This window comes from Homarus americanus, unplaced genomic scaffold, assembly GCF_018991925.1.
Source record: "Homarus americanus isolate GMGI-L3 unplaced genomic scaffold, GMGI_Hamer_2.0 scaffold21, whole genome shotgun sequence".
NCBI classification, from domain to species: Eukaryota; Metazoa; Arthropoda; class Malacostraca; order Decapoda; family Nephropidae; genus Homarus; species Homarus americanus.
In genome coordinates, this window is record NW_024718513.1 from 1,021,992 (window position 1) to 1,047,630 (window position 25,639).

The window sequence follows — 25,639 nt, forward strand, 5'->3', positions numbered from 1 at the left end:
TATTATATAACAGTCTTAGGTACATATGGTGGACTATCTGCTTCTCTAATAAGGTATCATTTTATTTATGTCCAAATCATTCTTTGGTATAGCAATTTCAAGAGCAAAGGGAATTTTGAGTGACGTTAATAAGCTTTGAGGAAATTACAGCACGATCATCTAGCTAGAGTTAAAAGATAACATCCAGAAAGTTTTACAACAAATTATGATATTAACAGTCATAGTTATATGGCTAGATAAGCGACACGGCAAAGTTTTTGGTGATAAAAGTAAAACTTGCGCTGTTAGTTGGATATTCTACTTTGCCAAGATATGTCAATGATGACTACCAATTACAGGTACAGTACCTATAAGTAGAGAATGTCGATCGCGAGTTTTTCTCCTTCAAAGTTGCTAAAAAAAAAAAAAAATAAAAAATAAAAATATATATATATATATATATATATATATATATATATATATATATATATATATATATATATATATATATATATATATATATATATATATATATATATATATATGCAAATAAATCACTGTAGGTGCGCGTGATCCAGGTATATGCTGATAACCATATACTGTATACGTATATACATTATATATATATATATATATATATATATATATATATATATATATATATATATATATATATATATATATATATATATGCTGATAACCACAAGGAAAGAAGAAAACACGAAGTTCCCAAGCGCTTTCGTGTAATTCACATCTTCAGGGGTGAGTACAGACTAGAGAGAGAAATACAAATCAAGGTGTATATATACAGAGGAGGGTGAGACCAGGTCCACAATGGTCAGGTATTAGGTAATGACCCTACTAATCTTTAAATAGCACACAACGGTTGGTGGTCAGGTCAGATGGTCAAGTGACCCGGCCTTCTCACCTGATCACAAATCTTCTTAATTACAAAATTGTCCAGCTTGTACATGCCGTTACTCAAATTCATGTTGAATGCTTCGGTATGTTTAATAAGACTAGATTCTATGATGTTCCTACTATCAATTGAATTACATGGTAATATTGAGGAGGCATTATCCCAGTCAATGCAATGCTTGTTATCCCTCAAATGAACAAACAGAGCATTGGATTCCTGGCCTGTCCTAACACTGTATTTGTGTTGTTTAATTCTAGTTGCAAGATCTTTACCTGTCTGGCCTAAGTAAAACATATTACATTCCTTGCGAGGAACTTTATAAATGCAACCAATTGTGTTGTTGGGGGAGTTCTTGATTAACATTTGTTTAACAGTGCATGAGTTTTTAAATGCCACATTGACGTTCCAGGACTAAAAACGAATTTTCAGAGAAAACTGGAAATAAATTGTTTAACACTGGATAAACGAGATTGGTTGGAGTCACCTAATCCTAGTTTGCTAATCCAACAGATTTTCTGCCTTATTTACACACAATTGCAGGTGTTCAATTGTTTCTCTTACTCTGACAGCACAACATATAATCGTTTCTCCTTGATTTATTGTATATATTTTTGTATTAATTTATAATCCAATTTTTTTTCTCGCCCGGGTGGGCTAATCTCCGTAAAAAAAACACCCGCTTGATTACCAGATTCTTATGAGAGCAATTATCATACCAGGATGTTAAAAGTATCATACTGAAGGTGAATATCCACAAGAATAGCAAATGCAAAAAATTATAAAATAAATAAATGTATCAATTAAAAGCATTTTTTTGCGGGAATGCACTGCATTGACTTGTACCAAACAATAAGGTACTGTATACATGTAAGGAACTGGAGTCCCAGCTGTTTATGTGTACATAATTTATCATGCAACTTTCAGCTATTGTCAATCTTTTGAGAAGAATTGTTGTTTACGTCATTGCGTGATTGTTCTTTTTTGTGCTAAAGTCGAGTTGCATTGCGTATACATATACTGTAGAGGCTTGTTTTAGAGAAATCATTTATATTTTATATCAACAAATATTTCTAACAAAGTATCAAGCTTTGTTAAAATTTGAAGGACTGACGCCAAAACATTTATTCGAACAGATTAAAAATATACTTTATACGAGACACAGGATTTCCTTTCTTCCTACCAATGCAACCCGCATTGTCTGTATAGTGTATTGTACATGCCAAATCTATGTAAACTTGAATGACCATAACCTTTGACACACACTTTAACTTAATTATGTGTGTGGTTTCATCGAAACTGTGGCAGTGACCACTGACCAATGACAGATTTTGACCAAATTTACCGGTGCCAAACTGTTGACCGCCTGCATCAATTTATAAGGGTGGATGTTAAATGGTTAAAGAATTGACAAAAATCGATAAACAAATCCACAGACTGAACCGGCCTGTAGGATAGCGTAAAATATGTCAGTTCAAAACAGTTAGGGAGCATAAGGAAAAAACTATAAACAATTTTCAAGTTCTTATTTTTTATATAATGAAATATCTGAAATAAAAATAAACCTGTATCTCGTTTTAGTTCAATCTAAAATTGGTATCGTGTTCATCTGTAGTTACTACTTTCTCAGCCATGGAAAAGGGCCAAGAATAAAAATTAATGGTCCGGCGTGTATGACTCGCATCGTACTTCTAGCACCTGTAGGTCACCATCGACCCTGATCGTGCATAAGTAATAAGAAATGACCTCGGATGATTTATGGAATTACGATGTTTACACCTATACACTCTTCTGTTTCTTTTTTATCCTTTATAAGTAATCATTTCGTTTTTCTTGTAAGTCATCTACTTAAAATTTGTTCTTTCTAATAAATTTTATTGTTGTAAGTAGTTGTAGTAATAATAATGATGTCATGCCGAGGTACAATTTTGTATATTGTAATTTTTGTGAACTAGGTGTTCTGATTGTTTTCTATTCCAAGCAGCAGTTATTTTGGCATATTTGGGGAGATTTTTTGTATAAATTGACATATTACCTATGTAAGAATGGTCTTGAATGTATTGCTAAATTTGTTATGATTACTTACGTATTGTAAGCCAAGATTGTTCTAGAACTCCCCAGGTGGATCTCGTTCCGAACTCACGACCTGCAACGCCTGGATGGTGCTAGAATGCTCTGGGCGTCGGATAAGATAACACTCAGGCATGCTGCATTAAGCCACGGCACATATTTCTTCGTCTACTACTCGCTTCCATCAATCAGTTGTCCTTCCACTGAACCTTCTTCACCTTCAGGGGTGTGGTTATCTACGCTAGGCAAGACCTTAGAGCCAGCCAGGCGAGGGTACAGGGAGAGGATGTTTTTGAAGAGTCCAAGTGGTGTAAAATTAAATAAAGGGAGGGGACTTACTTATCGTCGGGTGTATCTACAGATCCCCAAACTGTGGCCCACTAAATCAAAGGAACTTAAGAACCTTAATAAATAATGCGGCGATGCTCAACCCTAGCCACCTCCTTATCATGGAGGACTTTAACTATGGCGACATCGACTGGAGAAACGAGTCCACCCCGAATGCCTTGAATAACCCTGCTACTCTTTTCGTAGAAACTCTGAGAGATAATTTTCTGTTCCAACATGTTAGAGACCCGACGCATTACAGAGGGGAGCAAACACCCTAGCCACTAGACCTCATCATAACAAACGAATAGGGTATGGTGGCCAAACTGGAACACCTTGCCCCAGTTGGCACCAGTCACCATACAGTGTTGTCATTCAGATTTAGCTGTTACCTAGTTCAAGATAAGGCCAGGCCAAGGTGCAAACATTACAAGGGAAATTACAATGGGATGAGGGGTATCAACTGGCCTGACTTATTAAGGTACAAGAACGCAGACACTACGCTGAATATCATAACTAGTAAAATGACCCATTTGATCGATAAATATATACCCAAGACCAAACCCAGTGCTTCTAAGAGTACGAGGGGATCACTGCACATGAACCATGCGGCGGTCGACAAAATTAAGAAGAGAACCCAGAATTTCAAGACGTGGGTTGGGTCAAACGATGAGCAAGACAGGAGGATGTATGCAAGAGCCAGAAACCAAGCAAAGATAGAGTGTAGGAGGGCTGAAAAGGAGTTCCAGAGGCTGGTTGCAAGCGAGGTCAAGTCAAACCCAAAGGCGTTTTACAGCTATGCAAAGTCGAAATTGAAAACGCGAGTAGGAGTATCAGACCTGAGGCTTGAAGATGGTAGTTACGCAGATTCTGACCAGGATAAAGCTGAGTCATTGAACAACTTCTTTTCCTCGGTGTTCACAAGAGAGGATGCAACTAACCTTCCTGCATTTGAGGACAGACGGTTCGACACAGCACTGACCCACATTGTGTTCACAGAAGAGGGTATTAGAAATAAACTGTCCAGGCTAAAGGTCCATAAGGGTTCCAGACCTGACATGGTGCATCCTCGAGTGCTAAGAGAGTTGTGCAACGAGCTTGCAGAGCCCCTGAAGATCCTGTTTTGTAAATGCCTGGATGAACAAATGGTCCCCAGTGAATGGAAAGTGGCTTATGTGAGTCCTATCTTCAAGAAGGGCGATCGTCACTCCATGAACAACTATAGACCGGTGAGCCTGACCAGCATAATATGTAAAGTACTTGAGAGTATAATTATCAGAGATGCCGCGATGGAACATCTACAACGGTTTTATGCCGGGGCGCTCTTGCGACCGATCGCCCAAGCGGCTAACAAGCCGATCAGTGGCGAAGAGGATAAAAGTAAAAAGTAAAAAGTTAACACAATTGCTGAAGGTATTGGATATTTGGACCCATATTCTGGAACTGGGTGGTAATATCGACAATATTTACCAAGATTTTGCCAAGGCTTTCGACAGTGTACCCCACGAAAGGCTGAAAATCAAACTGGAAGGGTACGGAATTCGGGGAAATGTCCTAGCGTGGATAGAAGACTTTCTACATGACCGCAAGCAGTGTGTGGTGATTAATGGCACGAAATCGTCATCTGTACCTGTAACAAGTGGGGTACCACAGGGCAGTCAGGGCAGTGTATTGGGCCCGCTGTTGTTTGTTTGTTTCATAAATCACATGCCTGACGTTGTACACTCCTCCATACAAATGTTTGCCGATGACGCCAAGTTATTTCGGGAAATTAAGAACCAAGCGGACTGTGAAGAGCTGCAGAAGGACCTCTGTGGGCTCCAGGAATGATCGAAGAAATGGCTGCTGAGATTCAATGTCACGAAGTGTAAGAGGATGCACCTGGGGTGTACCAACGGTAAGGAGGCGTATCATATGTCCCAACGGGATGAAGAAACTGCACTAGTTGAGACTGTGTGTGAGAAGGACCTAGGTGTGTATGTTGAGAATGAGCTGAAGTTCTCTGGCCATTGTGAGAAGAAGGTAAATCAGGCAAATAAATTATTGGGTCTTATAAGAAGGTCGTTCAGATATCTAGACGGTCCGTCCCTCGTAACGATCTTCAGGAGTGAAGTGCGTCCCCATCTGGAGTACTGTCACCCCATCTGGTCCCCGAGATATGCTAGGGACTGTCAGTTGGTTGAAAATGTTCAAAGGAGGGCCACCAGATTGGTGCCTGCACTTCGGCACCTCAGCTACCCTGAGATATTGGAGCGCCTGAACTTGCCTAGCTTATACTACAGATGGGCAAGGGGGGACCTAGATGAGGTGTATAAGCATTTCAGGGGGCACTACTCATTGAGTGTCCTTACTTGGAGCTGGCGGACGCTCGCCCCACAAGGGGTCACAGCTCAAGATTGAAGAAGCCGCAAGTCCAAAAAACTGTGAGGGCAAACTTTTTTAGGGGTGAGAGTTGTGAACTCTTGGAACAATCTACCAGAAAGTGCTGTGACGGTACCGAGTGTGAGCTCTTTCAAGACAAAACTTGACCAACACTGGAGCGGGTTCAGGTACATTCAGGAGCCGGTGCATGCCCAGTGCTTGCCAACAGTGCGTAACAGAGACGTGACCGATCGCCCAAGCGGCTAACGAGCCGATCTTTTGGTGAAGAGGATAAAATGTCCAAAGGGCCACCAGGACCAGACTGGTGCTTGCACTCCGACACATGCAACTGCTTAACTTATACTATAGTCGAGCAAGGACGCAAGGGGTGACTTAATTAAAGTTTATAACCATCTCGGAGGGCACTACTCAGTTGAGTGTCCGTACCTGGCGCTGGCGGACTTTAGCTCAAGATTGAAGAAGCCACAAAGGCCCACAAGTCTTGAAAAACGTGAGGGCAAACTTTTTGAGAGCGAGAATTGTAAACGCTTGGAACAATCTGCCAGAGAGTGTTGTAACCATGAAGGTTTAAGACCTCCATGGTTGTCACGGCACCGACCGTGGGCTCTTTCAAGACCAGATTTGCCCAACACTCACCCAGATTCAGATATTTCTGGAGCCAGTACGTGTCCAATACTTGCGAACGGTTCGTAACAGAGACGTGACCGACATCCCAAGCGGCTAACGGAAGGAAATTGAAATGAACTGTTGAGTCCACAAATATTCATTTTCATTCAGATTTTTGTTATTACAATAATAAGCAAGTAAGAGAGCTGTCAGATATTCCATGTGTTCACTAAATATTTAAAGAAACTAAATAATAAATAATCATTTTATAACACATATCTGTAAGACAAATCATACATTAATATTACATTTTAAAATACAATTTAAACAGTTTTCTATGACGGCCAACTGCAAGTTGACAGACTTAGTAGGGAAGCGAGCCATAATATTGTGACCACGGGCACGGCCGCCCGGCGAGCATGGTGTCAGGGCGTAGATTATCACTTTGTAAGTAAGTACGAGCTGTTTTTGGTGCTGTTATAAAAATAAAACTTGAACTGTAATTGATTGATGTGGGTATGAAAGGGAGTGAGTTAATTTTGGGTGTCCTCAAGAGCTTTTGAATTAAGATGTTTTAGTGTGGACGTGGTTGCGTAACCTGAACTAGGGACCAACAAGTTGATTCAAGTCTCCTTTACGAATTGATAATAACGATGTAATTAAAATAAAGGTATTGTTACATTTTCGGTATTATTTTAGTTTCGGTCATGTGGGGAATCTTAGGAACTAGTTTAGGTTAGGTTAGATATCCGAATTATGTTTTTTCGATGGTTTTATTATGTGTTTTGAACGATTTGGACCTTCATATCTGTTGGAAATCACATCGGTCCGACTAATTACCCAAATGTACCCAAATGTAGTAAAATGTAGCCGCAATGAAGTCAAATAATGGTCCTACATGAATAAATCGGACTGCTAATCACTTCTCGACTGGTATTTGGTGTTACACAGTCACAAAAAATTGGAAAACTTACTTTAATCTGAGTTAATAGATCGCGTGCATGTACCAAGGGAGCGAGGAATTACCCAAATGTATCCAAATGTAGCCGTAATGAAGTCAAATGATGGTCGTACAAGCATAAATCGGACTGCTAATCACTTCTCGATTATTATTTGGTGTCATAAAGTCACAAAAAATTGGTAAACTTAATTTAATCTGAGTTGTGTTGTGTTAGGTTAGGTTAGGTTAGGTTAGGTTAGGTTAGGTTAGGTTAGGTTAGGTTAGGTTAGGTTAGGTTAGGTTAGGTTAGGTTAGGTACATGCACTCGATCTATTAATTCAGATTAAATTAAGTTTACCAATTTTTTGTGACTTCGTGACACCAAATACTAGTCGAGAAGTGATTGGCAGTCCGATTTATGCTTGTACGACCATCATTTGACTTCATTACGGCTACATTTGGATACATTTGGGTAATTAGTCGGACCCGGGGGGGTGGGGGGAGCTCTCAAAAGCAAGTGATTTTCGATTAAAATCAGTATAATTGAATAAAACAAAACAAAAAAACACTGGAAAAGACACATTGCTCAACTCGAGAGCCATATTGGTTGAAAATGAAAATTTACCCAAAATAAAAGTTTGTAACATTTTTGTATTATGAAATATTATCGGAAGAGCACCTGTGGAATATGAGCGAAAATGAGCAGCTTATGGGACAAGCCATCATTTTAGTGTCAAATGATCAGCTTTTCACCGTGTTTTACCGCACAATTTCCCTTATCCTTCGTGCTCTACTAACGTTACCTAATTCCTAAGATTCCCAGGATTACAGAAACTAAAATAATACCCCCTTTTTATGGATATATTTTTATTTTGAGAAAACTAAAGAAGAAACACTTTTCAACATTAATTTTTGTTTTAAGTTTTCCCCAAAATACAACTGTCTCCATAAAAGAAAGCAAAGAATATGCAGAAAAAAATATTTCATGTTGTTTACTGTTGGCTGAAGAACCTTACGTTACCGCACCTAGGTAATTAATGAAACCATTGCTGCAACCTAACCTAACCAGTCACAAGTGGTTATATAATACGTGTCCTAACTGGCCCCCCCCCCCCCCCAAAAAAAAATCCCCAATAGAAGACAATATCTAAAGACACTAGAAACAAAAATTATGGCGGAATAATGATTTGTTATTGCCGAAATCGTGGACGGAGTAAATTTAACCCAAAGTACTTATTATTAAAATAAAAAGTTGCTGCCCTTTTAAAATACTTAATTTAATGATAAGAACATCTGGAAAAAATGAACGAAATCAAACAACTCCTGGTATTAGCCGTCTTCAGTGTTACCCTTCCATGTGCGAAAAGTGTTCTGCGTCCGAATGCAAAACTATTCAACGTGTTTTTGACAATAACACCACTTTTGGGATATTCTTAAGGTAAAAAGGAAGTAACGAGAGCTGTGTGCTATAGAAAATTTATCTATAGTTGTTGGTTAACCCACACCACTGTTCCAGAGTACAGTAATACCTTTCCAATTTTCCCAGGAAAGGAAGCTGTCTTTAATACAATATTTAATGAATGTAGGTGGTTTATATACGTTATATAACTAACTAAATAATTTATTGACATTCTCTTTAACTCTTTCTCATATTTCAGATAGTCATGCTGCGTGGTGTTGATCTCATGCGTAAATTGCTGCAAACGTCCCTAGTCATATCTACCCGTAGGATTGCAAATACTGCTTTCAATAAACACTTGTTCATCACAAATGTAACACTGTCTCTTTCTCTCTCAGGTAAGAATATTTGGATAAGTTAATTACAGTACATTACAGTACAGTACAGGCAATCCCCCGGGTTACAGAAGGGTTCCGCTCCTGAAAATCTTTCAACAACACGAAATTCTGTAACATGAAACCATTTTTCCCATTGACTTCCATTATGCCTGTATAAGTTAAGATGCGTTCCTACGGAAATTTTTTGACACCCAAAAACATAACACAAGAACATTCATATATGTATGAAATTACTGTAGATGGTTTTAACAACATACAAAGAGTCATTCATGATGTGACATGATAATAAATGAGCAAAACACTCAAATTTTACTTACCAGAATCAATGTTGAGTGCTGTAGGAGGTGGGGTGGGGTGGTGCGAGCGGAGTTACTGGGAGTTACGTCCTTAAAATATCAAGTTAAATGTCCAATGCAATTCCTTTATGGAATCTTTTATCACCACTGCTTTCATTTGAACTTGATGTTGCTTTTCCACTCATCTTGAATAAAGGTACACAGTAACATAGATGCATAACTGAACACAAACTGGGGAAAGAATTCAAACTGAGCAGCACCATTGTTGTGGTGGCTGCTACCAGTTGGATTTTTTCTTTTAAAAATCTAAATAAATTAACCATAATTACATAAGGGTGAATACAGTCCTCAACACAGACTCATAACTGTTTTATTTAAAATTTTTATTTTATTTATTTATTTTTTAATCCCCAAATTTTGGTCAGAATTTCACAAATTTGTATGGGCGAATTTCCGTAACGTGGGGGATGCTTGTACTGCACTCATGATGGTTGTACTGGTATCCCCAGTTTTGAGTCAGGAAAGTTTCTTCCCATCAGTAAATAGTTTTATGGCATACAGTCTGTCAGTAATATGAGATCCCAGCACATGGAACACCCACAAAACAGAGACCACATTGTCATAAGGTAGAATTGTTCAGTGGCAGGGTGAAAGATTCACCCTGTCTTTTAAGATATAGTACCTTGATCATGATTCAAACAGTCAACAATGTTAAGTTCCTGATCTCCAGTTCTCAGATCTATCTCTTGCAGCTAAACTTCACTGTTTACATGGCCAGCCATCATGTTTCCTCTTGCTACAAGAGGTGATAAGTGTCATTTACATTAAATATTTTTTATGTGTATTTGTTGGATTGACATTAAAATCACCAAGTGCTCGAGCAGTTTTCTGCCCACAATGACACAGGCAACACTGGTTAGCAGTTCAGTTTTAATCTACATAGTTTGCAAGTTCATGTCTGTCCTTTCCAGTGAGGAGCATTTTTTATAGGACTGAACTTCTTTCCATATTTCCCCATGGTATATGTCAAGTTACAAATGGTAGATGGGTGTTACACTTCCAATTTTTAACTGAGCCTGGAAATTGATTACGATCCCACTAGTAAGGATAGTTCACCAAGCACTTGTTTTACCCACAATGCACAGCTCGGTGACGTCACTGTTGTAAACTCATGCCATCTGGTGACCTCCGAGTGCCCACATCTGTTCCTGGGACCAGTGTATCAACAATTATGGTTATTTGGGGGTCGGGCCGGTTTCTATTGGAATTAATCCCATATGTTCTGTTGTTCACTTAACGCGGATTTCACTTAACACGGGACCCTCTGGGTTCTATTGACCGCGTTAAGTGGGGTACAACTGTATATATATATATATACAGTATATATATATATATATATATATATATATATATATATATATATATATATATATATATATATATATATATATATATATATATATATATATATATATATATATATATATATATATATATATATATATATATATATATATATATATATATATATATATATATATATATATATACGTATATGTATATATATAATGTATATACAATATATCACTTATCTTTGGCAAACTATGAGAACATAGGGCATTCATTTTGTTATCCCTAGCCACAGAAAAGCCTTAGCCTTACAAGTACGGTGTTCTAAAAAAATGTAACAATCAAATGTCACCTAAGGCAAGACCCTCACCTTCTGTGACTGCCCCTAAGTTACCAGTCCTTGCTCTTGGTGGCCTTCTTGGAGGTTGGCTGGTTGCAAGTTTCACTCGGCATCCCACTTTGTAAATGAGCCTGATAAATGAAGAAGTACAGTTGTGCATTTTCTGTGTGTTCTCATGATTCGTTAGCTTCTAGCTAGCCTTTGGGAAGCCTCAGCTTGTCGTACAGTACTCTATTTTAAGGGATAGACCTGTCATTGGGCAGATGGACTGATCTTAGTAGCCAAGATACTTATGTCTTGAGGTTCCTTGGGTTCCAAAACCGGAATGATTAGTGGGCATATTCATGAGTCTTTTTCTAGGCTCTGTTATAAAATACAGTGGGGTATGCTATAACGAACGGATCCTACTACGAATATTCCTATAACGAACGGTTTTACCTATAAAATTGAGAATGCTATAACGAACGAAACTCCTACAACGAACATTATTTAATTTTGTTTTCTCTAATTTATTGTTTTTTTATTACAAATATTAATGATATTCTTTATTTCAGGGGTTTAGATGCATATTTATGCACTTTTTTACAATTTTTACAATTTTATATTATATTTTTCAGTGTTAAGTGGTTGTATTTGGGGGCCTGGAACGGATTAATCCTATAACGAACGAATGCTATAACGAACAAGGTTCTAGAACCAATTAGATTCGTTATAGCATACCCCACTGTACTGTAGGATTTCAGAGGCAGTTTATTAGTTATTATTGATGAGGAAATAGATGGTTTAGATATCCCTAGGTGTGGATTCTATATTCTCCCTTCTGGAAAGCAGTGGAGGTATACATCATTCTCATAGATCTGAGTGATCCAGGATTGTTTTGAAGTAATACTGTTTTTGGTAATACCCTGCCACTATTTTCCCTTGTATGGCAAGGTGACTCTATAAGGTGAATAGTAAACAATACAGTATGTTCGCTTTCTTTCTTTTTTATCTTGTAATGGGATTACTTGTGTTTTTTTTTTTTTTTTCAGGGATTAACCCACCGGGACACAGGTCACTGACCCACATTGGGACCTGGGGTGGAGAAAATGTAATAATAATAATAATAATAATAGTAATAATAATAATAATAATAATAATAATAATAATAATAATAATAATAATAATAAATAATAGTCATAATAATTCATAATAAATAAAATTTATGATAAAAAAAACAAAAATAAAATAATGATGATAATAATACAGTAACTGTAATAATAATAATAATTTTAATACTGTATTATCCCGCTACTTGTGGTTTCACTTAACGCGTTTTATCATATACCTTGTTGCCTCGCCAGAGCTGAACTTTCACTTAACACGGATTTTTTTCCACATATACGCGGGGTTCCGAGGCAGCTTATTTTAGATTTACGCCACCCTGCCTGACTGCCTGTTTTAGCTCATAAAATTCATACAAATTACCCGGCCAGAATATAATTTACATTGCTGGAATTCTTATAATTTGGTGATCATTTTGAATATAAACATCATATATTTTGCATTAAACATACAATTTTTAGATAAAAATTTTTCTCTAGGTAACTATGTTATCTTTTGTGCAAAATATATGACATTTATATTCAAAATATTCCTGGTCTTACAAGGAATCCAGCAATGTCAATTGTATTATCCTAACTTTAGTTTGAGGTATTATTTATTAAAATTTAGTGGTTTTCCCCCAAAAATTTCTCTGAGAGGGAAGAGCCGGCAGTGTAGTGTGAGAGTGGGAGGGAGTTGAGTCCATTATTTGAATGGACATTAACTTGGCGACTGTATTTCTCTATTTTCTTAAGTATTAATTGTGTGCATGTACCATCATAAAATTAAGATGTTATTTTTACTACAACATAGGTATGTGCCTTCAAAAAGTGGAGTTTGGGGGTCGGGCCGGTTTCTATTGGAATTAATCCCATATGTTCTGTTGTTCACTTAACGCGGATTTCACTTAACGCGGGACCCTCTGGGTTCATTGACCGCGTTAAGTGAAATTTTAATACTGTAATAAAAAACTATAAATACAAAAATGAATAAAAAGATCAAAAGTGAGAAACGATATATGTATGTTGTGTTGTCAACAGTAAGAGAAACAATTGAGACCCTGCAATTGTGTATAAATGAAGCAGAAAGTCAGATCAGCAACCTGGGACTTGGTCACAATTTTCGTGATGCCATATGGCAGCAGGGTCTACCATTAGACATCACATTATGCTTCCAATATCTTCCCAGGCAGTAGTACCTCCCTGTTTGGTAGCTGCCTACTACCTATTACCTATTTACCTATGCTTTATTATTAGTAAAATGGTATTGATCTCTTATTATTTTCTTCCTTGCTTTTTATTTTAGGTATGGGTGATGTCCTTCAGCAACATCATAATATTGCATACAAACAGCAGGCAACTTGGGATATAACCCGAACACGACACATGACCTGTACTGGGATGACTGTAGGTGCTCTTTGCCATCACTGGTAAGTCCAGTGAGATTTTCCCATCTTTTGTAGAAGGAATGCTATCCCTTAATTGGAGTAAATTGTTGTTTTCATAAAGGAAAATATTTAATTGCCAGAATCAGTTATGTTTTCTTGAAAATAAATGTTACAGATGTATAGAATACAAATTAAATTGTGTAAGAAGTTTTGTGTTAGGTCTTCACCTCTTATCATAAATCACTTATAGTTCAGTAGATGATACATATTTAGTCTCTTATCAAGGCCATTCTCATTTAATATTCTCATTGTGAAGATCTGATTCAGATAAACACATGCTTCAACAAATATTACTTGCTTGTCTCATACTACATTATCTGTGACTTTTAATCTTTTTATTCATTGCCATGCCATCACAAAATAACCTTAGAAGTTATAATTTTGAAAAATATTTAGATTATTTGCCTTTTCAGGTACATTTTGCTAGATAAAAAATTGCCTGGCCGAACTCTAAAAGTTGTGGTGAAGAAACTCCTGGTTGATCAATTATTGTTTTCACCAGTGTGCTTGACTGTTTTCTTCATATCACTGGGGTTCTTCAGAGGAGGTGATTGGGAAGAGTTCTTTTCTAACCTTCATCATAAAGGTTGGATGTTGTATGTTGCTGAATGGTTTGTGTGGCCTCCCGCCCAGATCATCAACTTTTACTTGCTCCCAACAAAATATCGTGTCTTATATGATAACATTATATCTCTTCTTTTTGATGTTTATACCTCACATATTTGCTATGATATGAAGATCAATAAAATAGATGATTATGGAGAAAATACAATGGATAAAGGTGTGTTAAAAAATGACTCGGAAATAAATGTAAATAACCATACGGGGAAGTCTGTGAGTTGATGTGAGATACAGTCTGAATGAGTACTAAAGAATTTATTTTAATTAATAATGCCAAATACTGTAATCTTATAGCCTAACATGTGGCTCAGTCTACTCATGCATAGTAATGTCAACCAAGCGTGCAGTTTGAAAATCCAGTCTTCATTCGAACATTGGTGGCTGGAACTAATCAAATAGAAAATTAGTTTATCCCTTCCTTTCATACTGTTATCTAAAAAGGCTGGGAGTTTCATTGTCATATTAGCACATGTACTCTGCAACCTTTAATTAACTCACTTACATTCTATCATCTCATGTGAGTCAAACCTCAGTTGCAGCCACCTAGGTAGACAGAGAAGACACCTCCTTGGTTGTTACATTTCCTGTCTGAAGATAAGTGCAACCCCTCACCTATTTTAGCTATGTACTCGAGGTTTGGCTGTAGCCATATAATCTTTAGTAGTAAATTTAGTGAAAACTGAGTTATTTCCTTGTGAAAAAAAAGAGTTCAAAATTACATAAAAATTTTATTTGAGGTTAGCTGTTGGATACTTATGGGGGCTAACATTGAAAATATTATACTTTTAAACTTATGTTCATTTGTTTTCTTTTGTAAGGACATACTGTATGTCAGAGGTTCTTAACCTGGGAACATGCCTCCCTGGGGGAGGTCTATCTTTCAGGAGGGCTGCAAAGGATTGAACATATTTCTGACTTAGAATATATAACCCCACTGAAATAAATTAATAAGTAATTAAAACATTGGTGTGACACTGTCGGACAGGGAAAACTTGCCATTCATTAATCTTAATCTTAATTTCGTGTAGTGTCCCTCAAGAGTATAATATGAAATTTTTTGGAGATAGAGTACAGCATGCCCTGACAATTTGCAGATTTTTAATTCGCAGATGACACCCTGGATGTACCCAAGAATGTCTGCGGGTAGTTTTAAAGTTACCGGCATTTTTGCGACCGGAACAGGAAGCCATTTGTTCTAAAGACTGATTTTTACGAGGAAAAAATTGCCGTATGGCAACCCATCCAACTCAACTTTAATAACAAAGCACAGAGTTAACTTGAGGGCAGACTCTCAGGCTACAGGTAGGATAATCAATCGTGGTGACATTGACCTCCGAGACCATTATAAAGTATTATGTGATGAACTCCTGCTGTTCTTAGCGCTGTTTCGCGGTAGTACTTAACAAACAACTGTTTGTGCGGTAAAAGTTTGGTCATTAAGCTTTGTGTACAACTTTTAAATTTTACTGCTAGTTAACAGAACTATTATGTCATAGCAGAAAAGTTTTGTGTATACCAGCCCAGGTTGTGATCTGGTTGTGATGAGAGGAATAGATTAATTTTCTAATCAATGCTAGTCACGATTTTGTTGATAAAACCTGGGATTTCAAACCACAGTCTTGGCTAACAATACGGCCATGCTAAGAGATGAAGGCCAGTTGCTTGTTTAGGATCCCTCCATTGTTCTTGATTCCACAACTTGACTGAGCAGACTGTCCCATAGATCTACCATTCTCTGTGTGAAGAAATATTTCCCTATGTTCATTCTACATGATAACTTGGCGAGCTTGAAGTCTTGTCCCCTTGTGTCGGTGGTGCATGATATCACATAAAAATGGCCTGGGTTCACCTTTTCCATCCCTTTCAAGAATTTGAATGTCTATGAGATTTGCCCTATTGTGCCTTGTCTGAAGGGTTGTTAGCTCTAAGGCCCTCAGTCGACTTAGATAATAGAGATGATGTACAGTAGTTCCATAATCATCCTATTCGCTCTGTGTTGAACCTTTTCTAGTGACGTTAGGTGTTTCTGAAGGTAGGATTTTCATGCCTGTATACAGTAATCCAGACTGGGATGTATGTGAGATTTATACAGTTGAAGGAGTAATTTCCTATACAGTAAAGCCTTGATAACTCTGCATTTGATATCTCGGAATTTCATATAATTCGGCATGGATATGGTCTGTGATTTTATTATAGAATTACTCGGGAAATGCTGAGATATATGTATAAAATTTGGCCGCGTGGGTAACAGTAAAGGCAGCCGGGATGTCGCGTTGCACCCCAAGCTTGGGTCAGTCTGGTGTTTGTTATTATTGCGGTCAGGTGTGCGCTGCTTGTCTCTCCACACTTTGTGTCTCTGCTTGTCCTCTCCCTCATCAAGCATCACAGATATGGTATCTGCACCTTTAAAGAGCTATAGGAAAGACATGAAGCTCAAATCCCTGAGTCTTCATGAAAAAATAAAGTGTTTGACTGAGTTGATGCTGGCGCATCCATGCGTACGGTGTGTGAGGAGTTTGGGATCAAGTCCAGCACATTTACGACAAAAATAAATCAGGACACGATTTGGAAGCACTTTTAAAGTTTGGAGGACCTTGGTAGCTCGAGAAAGTGCAAAAAAGAATTAAGCCTACAAACTTTACTGATTTAGATCAAGCTGTGTACAAGTGGTACAAGCAACAATGTACAGTATGTCTGGCGTCAAAGTACGCGGTATGGACACTCAAAATGCTGCAGCTCTCTTAGCACAACACCTCAAGATAAAAGGCTTCAAGTGCAGGTTAGTTTTTCAATTTAAGAAGCCATTGTTGTTTACTAGAAAGTTGCTGGTGAGTCTGCCAGTACTGACAAAGGAAGTGTTGAGCCCTTCGGGAAGCGTCTTATTGAAGACGCTCAGTTATTGGTCAGCCAGATATATAATGCTGACGAAACAAACCTTTTTTGGAAGGCTCCACCAGCCACCCAGGCTTACAGGTATGAGACACATGTATCCAGCAGGAAGATGGCAAAGGATCGAGTACAGTAATACCCCAATTTACGCGGTCAATTGAACCCGCAGAGGTCCGCGTAAAACGAGAAACTCGTAAATGGAATAACAGAACATATGGGATTAATTGAAATAGAGACTGGGCCGACTCCCAAACTCCACTTTTTCCAACACAATACCGACACAATACCTATGTTGTAGTAAAAATAATATCTTAATTTTATGATGGTATGCACACATAATTAATATTTAAGAGAAATACAGTCGCCAGGTTAATTTCCATTCAAATAATGGACTCAACTCCCCCCCCCCTCTTCCCAGCTCGCTGGCTCCTACCTCTCTGAGAAATGTTTGGGTGAAAACACTAGATTTTAAGGTATAGTAATAAATAATACCTCATACTAAAGTTAGGATAATATAATTGACATTGCTGGATTCCTTGCAAGACCAGGAATATTTTGAATATACACGTAATATATTTTGCACAAAAGATAACATATTTGCTCTGTGTAAACAAAATTCTTACATTAGATCTAAAATTTGTATGTCTAATGCAAAATCCATGATATTTATATTCAAAATGATCATCATATTGTAAGAATTCCAGCAATGTAAATTATATTCTGGTTGGGTAATTTGTATGAATTTTATGAGCTCAAACAAATATCTTCAGTAAATAAAAAAAAAAATATACCGTACTTCACCCAGACACTATCTGTCAATCAAAATACCCCACCTCCGGCTCCCCCCCCCCTCTTCCCACGCTCACTGGGCCCCTCCCTTCCTCCCTACCCCCCACCCCCCACCTTCCCTCCCTACCACAGAAATGTTTGGGTTAAAACAGTATATTTACATTTTTAGTAATAAATAATACCTCAGACTAAAGTTAGGATAATATAATTGACATTGCTGGATTCCTTGAAGACCAGGAATATTTTGAATATATACATCATATATTTTGCACAAAAGATAACATATTTGCTCTGTGTAAACAAAATTCTTACTTTAGATCTAAAATTTGCATGTCTAATGCAAAATCCATGATGTTTATATTCAAAATGATCATCATATTGTAAGAATTCCAGCAATGTAAGTTATATTCTGGCCGGGTAATTTGTATGAATTTTATGAGTTAAATAAAAAAATTATACTTCACCCTAGTATATGAGTAGATGCACCGTGTAAAGTGGGAATTCTGGTTCTGGCAGGGTACCGCGTAAATGTAGAAACGTGTAAACGAGAACCGCGTAAAGCGGGGTATTACTGTATTGATCATGAACAGCTTACCAGTGATAATACAAGGGGAATAAGACTGCCCAAATTACTCATGACATCTTTCACACCTGGTTTCACAGTCACTTTTTACATGTTGTCATCAAGTATCAGACGGTATTTCTAAGGATAATGTGAAGCCCATCCTGCTCCTCAACAATGCCCCTGCACATCCTGCCGTAGAGGAGCTTGTGGGACATGGTGATCATGTAACATCCATCCAATACCTCCTTAATACAGCCAATGCACCAGGGAGTGATAGAGGGCTGCAAGCAACACTACAGGTAGAAGTATCAGGGAGAGTGCCTTGTGGTGTTGGAGGATGAGGGTGACATGGAGGTTGATACGAGGGGGGCTCGCACTTTGGAAAATTACAAAGCCTACAACATCTGTACTCTGTGTTTAACTTTGCAGAGGCATGGAAAAGCCTTAGTGTAACTATCTTAGCCAGTGTGTAGAACAAACATTTGAAAGGCACTGAGGTCGAGGTCAACTTTGCAGGGTTTGGCACTGACGATTTCTTTAACTTGCTACACTGAGGTGGCGAGACTGGGGTGTCTGAGTACAATGTTGTGGAGTGGCTGGAGGTAGACAACGCAGAACAGTGATTTCATCACGACACAGAGGAGGAGATAGCTGCAAGTGTCTGAAGAAAGGGCAGAAGAACAAGATGACAAATGTGATGACGAAGATCCCAGTTCACGGCTTAAGCTGTCTGATCTCAGATTTCACCTGGACAAGGCCTTGGAGGCAGTGGTGCAGTTGCCTGACCTACAGTAATGCTGTTCAAATCTTAGAGACATCAGGGCAGATGTCATAAAACATCAACACACCAACTTCAAGCAAAGGAAAATATCTGACTTCTTTAAATCTGCATCAAGGGTCCCAAGAACCAGTTGACCTTCCTCCAGCAGAGAAGCCTCCTTAGTGATACCTTCAGCATTGGGATAATTTTCCTCAGACTCTTCCAGCAGTGCCAGTTTCCTACACAGTATTCCTTCAGAAGTGCCACGTATCTTGCTGTCATTCGATAGTGAGTGATTGTACAGTGTACTGTACAACTTATAGTGTTAACATAGTTTTTAAGTGAATATACCCTGTACAGTAATGTTTAAGTGAAAATACTGTGCAGTACAGTATTCTAGTGTTGAAATGAAAATACTATGTAAAATTCTTCATTTTCATACTGTAAGTGAACAAATTACTGTACAATAGTACAGTATACAGTACTGTGCTTAAGTGCCGACTGTTTACTGTTTATTTGCGTCTCCCCTCCATCACATCCGCCACTTGCGTCATCTACCATGCCTCTGTGTCACCTGTGAGGGCAAATTTTTTCAGGGTGAGATTTGTGAATTCTTGGAACAATCTGTAGAGCATTGTGATGGCACCGAGTGTAACCTCATTCAAGCCAAGACTTGACTAACACTGGAGCAGGTTCCGATATATTCAGGAGCCAGTATATGCCCAGTACCTTCCAACAGTGCGTGGCAGAGATGTGACCAACCACCCAAGTGGCGAAGAAGATAAAAGTAAAAGTAAAAACCATGCCTCTGTGTCACCTACTGTGCATCTCTGTCTCCTACTATGATGATTCATTCTTCGCCTGCAGTGCTGGTAAGTGTTACTTTTAAATTTAGTAATTGCATGTACAGTGGTCCCTCGGTTAACGAACGGTTCGATTAACGAAATTTTGGTTAACGAATTACCTCCCATAAGGATCTTCAATTCGGTTAATGAATAAAACTTCGGTTAACGAAATCCTTACGACAAACACGTTTTGTTGTGAGCATCAGCTGATGGGCTAGTCTGCCAATTCAGTAATCTGTTCTATGTTTACATGCGTTTCCAGTGGAGTAAATATCAAGAAAGTTGTGCTCTTTAATATTTTTGCATTTTTTATATTAAAAATATTCGTCATTTTAAAATTTAGTTAACATGTTGATAATATATACAGTACAGGGAACTAGTTTTTGTGCACCCATCAGCCGCTTGACTCACCCACCAGGCGTCAGCGTGGCTTTGTTTACAGTGGAGTGAACATCGATTTTGTTGGTGTCTTGAATATTTTTGCATTTTTACATTAAAATTATTGGTAATTCTGAAATTTAGTTAACATTTTAATAATATATAGCACAGTGCAGTGGTGATTTAAATAAAATAATCTTGAATTACATCTAGTGAACTTAAAATTTTATTGGTGAAATTACTGCATTGAGCATGGGTCCCTTCTCCTCCGCCCCCACTTCTAATTCCCATCATCATCATCAACCAGGAACCTTCTACATACACACCTCAAAGTAAGTGTACTTTAATGCATTTTTTTTTTACTTTGTATTTACTTTTCTGTGAGCTGGAACCAATTACCCAATATCCCATTGAAACAATGGATTCGATTTACGAAATTTTCGGTAAACGAATGACTCTGTGGAACGAAATTGTGTTCGTTAACCGAGGGACTACTGTACACGTATATGGACTGATAAGTTTTTATTCTTTTATTTTTGTAGGGAGGCGGGGAAAATTACCTCAATAACTATGAATTTGGGATAATTTGGCAAGGTCAGAGCCCCATACATGCCGAGTTATCGAGGTTTTACTGATGTATTCGAAAGTATGCTTTATAATTTCAAAATCTGGGATTTCAGGTTCAGTCCTTATTATTTTATTTACAATATTGATGTGTCATAAATTGAATGAATATAATGTGCACTCTGGTATTTACTTAATTATTATCGATAAGGTATGTTGTGTCATGAATGTTTTGAAATATTTTAAAATGACAGCAAAATAAGAATTTTTAGTGAATAACTGTACAGTATCTGTATGGGCTATTATTGTATAAAATGCAGGTAGTCACTGTTATATTTCATCTTTTGTACATACAGTATGGAAAAATCATATGTACTGTAGTCAATATTTTTTGTGTACAGTACAACATACATTCATTAATGTACAATGTATTTGTTGAAATTTATTGTACAATTATCCATTAAAATCACTCATTTTATGAAATGTTTGTTTTTTAGTCCTTTGTTGTTGTTTTTTTTAACAAACCAGGTCACTGTGAAAAACAAAACAAATTACATATGCAATTTAAAAACAGAAAATAGGCCTGGTATTATCTGCCTTTTATTTTAATGGTCTGGAACTGCTTGTGAGGAAAAAGATTATGGTGGAAGATTTTTGGATTCATTGAAATAAAATGTGCATGTTCCAATAGTATAAAATAGGGTTATTTTATTTGAACACTGACAAAAGAGGACACTCTGGCACAAGGGGGATTTGTACTGTACTAGCTCGCTTTGTATAAATGTTATATAATGTGTTATGTATGCTGCAGTAAGCATTTTCTGATTTGTGGGCTGATTTTACAAAATAATTGTAAATTTTGTTGATGATGCAACTTTATTTACCACAGAGACATAAGTACATACCAGGCCTACATACCAAACACTCGGCTTCTCATTATTCTCTACCACTTCAGAAACACTTGGACTTTGTCTTTAATTCTGCAGTGAATTTACTACTTTCGTCTTGGCATTGTGTTTTGGGTTAACACAATCAAATCAAGTAAAGATCTCTTGAAGGAACACTGGCTGAGCCAGGGGAAGAGGCTTTGGAAAAATCTCACTTGTCCAAGACAAAAACTGAGTGGTACAGCAAACTAGACAAGTCCATGACCAATCAACACACACTCTCTCATACTCGAATGAATCACCACAGTCAAAAGGGGGAATCACACTATTAACATGAAAAATTTTAACAGTACTTTACCTTATTCCTTAAAAAAGCAATGTCATGCACTCTTGATATAAAATCTCCCTTAGGTACAGTTGCAGAAATGTGTTCCTACACCCCCTGTGGTAACCAGTGTCTCCAAACAGCCAAACTATATGACCTATAGCATCCCTATCCACCAATCATGTTCATCGTTACATGATCAGTACCCATTCACTCAAAAATAGTGAGACAGTACTACTTGTATCCTCTTCACCACTGATCGGCTTGTTAGCCGCTTGGGTTACTGCGACGGTGCTGCTTGTAGACACGGGTTACCACAGGGGGTGTAGGAACACAATTCTGCAACTGCACATAGAGTTCCTTCCATTACTTTTCAACAAACTGTTCAAAATGAAGTGGAACTATCAAGCTAAAGGAGCATCCGCTAATATGATAATGATCTTTTATTTACAATCTTGAGAATGGTTGTGTAAATGGAATTTTTATTTATTTCTATAAAATGGTAACTGCAGTGTCTAAATCTCAAGATAAATATGTTGAAATCCCAGAACATTTACTTATTCAATATTCAGTATGAAGTTACACTAGAACATAAAAAATATAAATTCCTTGTAGAATGCCAACCTCTGCCATCTTGAATAAGCCACGGCAATCATCTGTTTGTTACTTGTGTTATTTATATGTACAGTACTGTACTGCAGGTAAAGGCATCAGCCCTGTGTATGTAGATCTTCACCTACTCTGGACAATAATTGATGCTAAATTCTATGGGTTAGTGGTATCACTATAATAATAATATTCAGGACTGTGCACACACACACACATGCACGCACGCACACATTTCTACTGTCTAGTTATCTGAACATACTGTATATGGAGATGTAATCAACTTTTAATGATCATGAGTAGTTCATGTGATATGAAAGTTGTCATTTATTTTTATAAATACTGCCCAATATATTTGTTGTTTAGTAGAGTTCGTATTTCAAATCTGATAAGAAATGTTGCACAACTTTCCAAATATGGTTAGAGACAGTAACAGAGTATTGTGAAGGACTTGGGAAAATGTTAAGCTGTGGAGAGAAGATGGAATTATCCCACCCAGGCACAGGTCAAACGACCCACAATGAGCCTGGGGCAAAAAAAAAGAATGAAAAGAAATTGTAAAATATTGAAATAAAAGGTTATACTGTATTAATCCACACCAACGAAGATGCCGGAAAACCAGTAAAGTGAGATAGTAAGAGCATGGAAACACAGAAGAAGGCAGAGCATTCCACAGTTTGGCTGTGTGAGAAAGAAGGAGGTACTATACAAGATTTTCGTGTGACTGACATTCACAGAGAAACGGTTTGCACCACGGAAGATGTGTAAGACAACCCACGGCCTTGCCGGGCGTACACAGGATGCCAAATCCACTGATCATTGCCCGTTAAAGTACCTGTAAAGAGAGAGAGTGAGGCAACATTATGCGAAGAGAAAAAGGAAGAGATTGTCAACTAAAGGAGGAGAGTTAATAAGACGAAATGCCTTTGATTCCAACCCTATCTAAAGTTGGACAAGAAGAGCCACCCCAGATAGAGCAGTACTCCAAGTTAGGGACGAATGAATCCCTTATATATCTTGGAGCAACTGCTCGGAGTGAAGTAGCTGCGGCATCTGTACAGCATTCCCAACTTTCGGGAGGCAGCTTTAGTTATACTAAGGATGTGTGATTTCCAGGACATATTGGAGGAAATGGTGAGGCCTAACATATTTATTTCAGAATTTGGGAGGATGAGAGCCAAATGTAATTGGTGGCAGATCGTCTAATTGATGGGAGAGATCGAGTTAGTGAAATTGAAAGCCTTCCAAATGTCCTAAAAAAGTTGAAAGATAACATGAGAAGCACTTGCAGTCTTAACTTACCTTCATCAGAATCAGTTGAAAGAAATCTCTCAATCTTTGGATAGTACTTCAGATTGCTTGCACTCTCCCAGTGACAGTGACATCAGCAGAGAGAAGCTTTTCAAAACTCAAGTTCATAAAGACCTATCTCAGATCCACAATGGCACAAGATTGCCTCAGTAGACTCACTATTATTAGTATTAATCAAGGCATTAGCAGGCAGCTGTCTTGTGATAGTGTTATTGAAGAATTTGGTGCGAGAAAATCAAGGAGGCACAGATTCTAAGCACTTGAGGGTATATATATGGTATGACAAACATTGATGTTTTTGTTAATTTTTAATCATATACAGGTGGCTTCAACAATTTTCCTTTACAGTATTTCTTCTGATTACCTTCTTTATCATTTTATCAAACTATCTATATTTAATTCGTTTTTCATTTTCTTCCCTTTCCTATTATTTTTCTCCACTTTATAGTTGTTTAAAATTTATATGTATGGTACGTATTTTACTTACCTGATGACTTATTTCTTCTTTTCTCTTAAATTAAGTGATTTTACATGTATATAATGACTTAGGCTATATAATGGAATTTTAGACACTACAGGTATTCTGTTGTGTAGTTATGTCTTTGGCCACAGTGTAACCTTTAGGGGTGCTTTAAGTTGAGGCATTACTTGAAGCCACAAGTTCTGCTCCTGTAAAAGTAAAGAGGAACAATAATGATGAAAGCAAACAAAGAATTTAAAATTTGTATTGTAAAGCAACAAAAAATATCACCACTGATATCTTTCATATTCAGATTTAGTAGAAAAATCATTTCTAGATTGCTAAACAAGAAGTTACAACATAAGACCAATCCAATTTTACAATATTAAGGTTGTCTTCAATCCATATGATCAACAACCACTCCATTTTCTCCAGCCTGGGGTCACGTATTCTGGTCACAGTCCTTAGGAGAGCCCAATCACCAGCAGCTGTCATTATTAGGTTTGTTCTTTTAAGGATGGTAGAGATGCATGATGGTGGCAACTTCAAGTCTCTACCAATCTTTGCTGGTCCATCACCCCTCTTATCACATCTTATCACATCAAGCTTGATAGTAAGGCTCACAGCCTTATGTGCCCTCTTAAGGACAGCACTAGAGGCACTATTACTGTGGCGTTAAGGCATGATTGCTAATACACAATGTCGGAAACAACGGAAAAACACAAAGTCGGAGACAACAGGGTACAAGGTAGGTGGAACACACTTGCAGAGCCCTCTCATGGCAAGAATGCGTGCCACGCCACTGCCCGCCAAATTCAAAACACGTCGGATCAACTAGGTACTCAACAAAATTTACAGGTGTTTCCGCTATATGTAATCGGCAATTGGGATGCGGTTTCAGGGTACACCATATATTAAGAGGCTTGTTAGCTGCTTGGGTAGTCGGTCATGTTCTGTTGTGCATTGTTGGCAAGTACTGGGCATGCACTGACTCCTGAATGTATCTGAATCTGCTCCAGTGCTGGTCAAGTCTGGTCTTGAAAGAGCTCACACTCGGTGCCATCACAACACTCTCTGGCAGGTTCTTCCAAGAGTTCACAATTCTC

At 37.7% G+C, this 25,639-nt stretch overlaps 1 protein-coding gene across 1 annotated transcript in view; it reads left to right on the forward strand.

Annotated features, from left to right (window-relative positions):
- Positions 1 to 6,670: 6,670 nt before the first annotated feature.
- The window catches only part of LOC121859686 (apolipoprotein D-like), a 64,318-nt gene continuing 45,349 nt past the window's right edge, over positions 6,671 to 25,639 (forward strand). Inside the window, exons 1-3 of the mRNA XM_042356616.1 lie at positions 6,671 to 6,727; positions 8,879 to 9,017; positions 13,392 to 13,515. Coding sequence (XP_042212550.1) covers positions 8,885 to 9,017; positions 13,392 to 13,515 — 257 coding nt within the window. The 5' untranslated portion in view covers positions 6,671 to 6,727; positions 8,879 to 8,884. The remainder of the gene's footprint in view (positions 6,728 to 8,878; positions 9,018 to 13,391; positions 13,516 to 25,639) is intronic.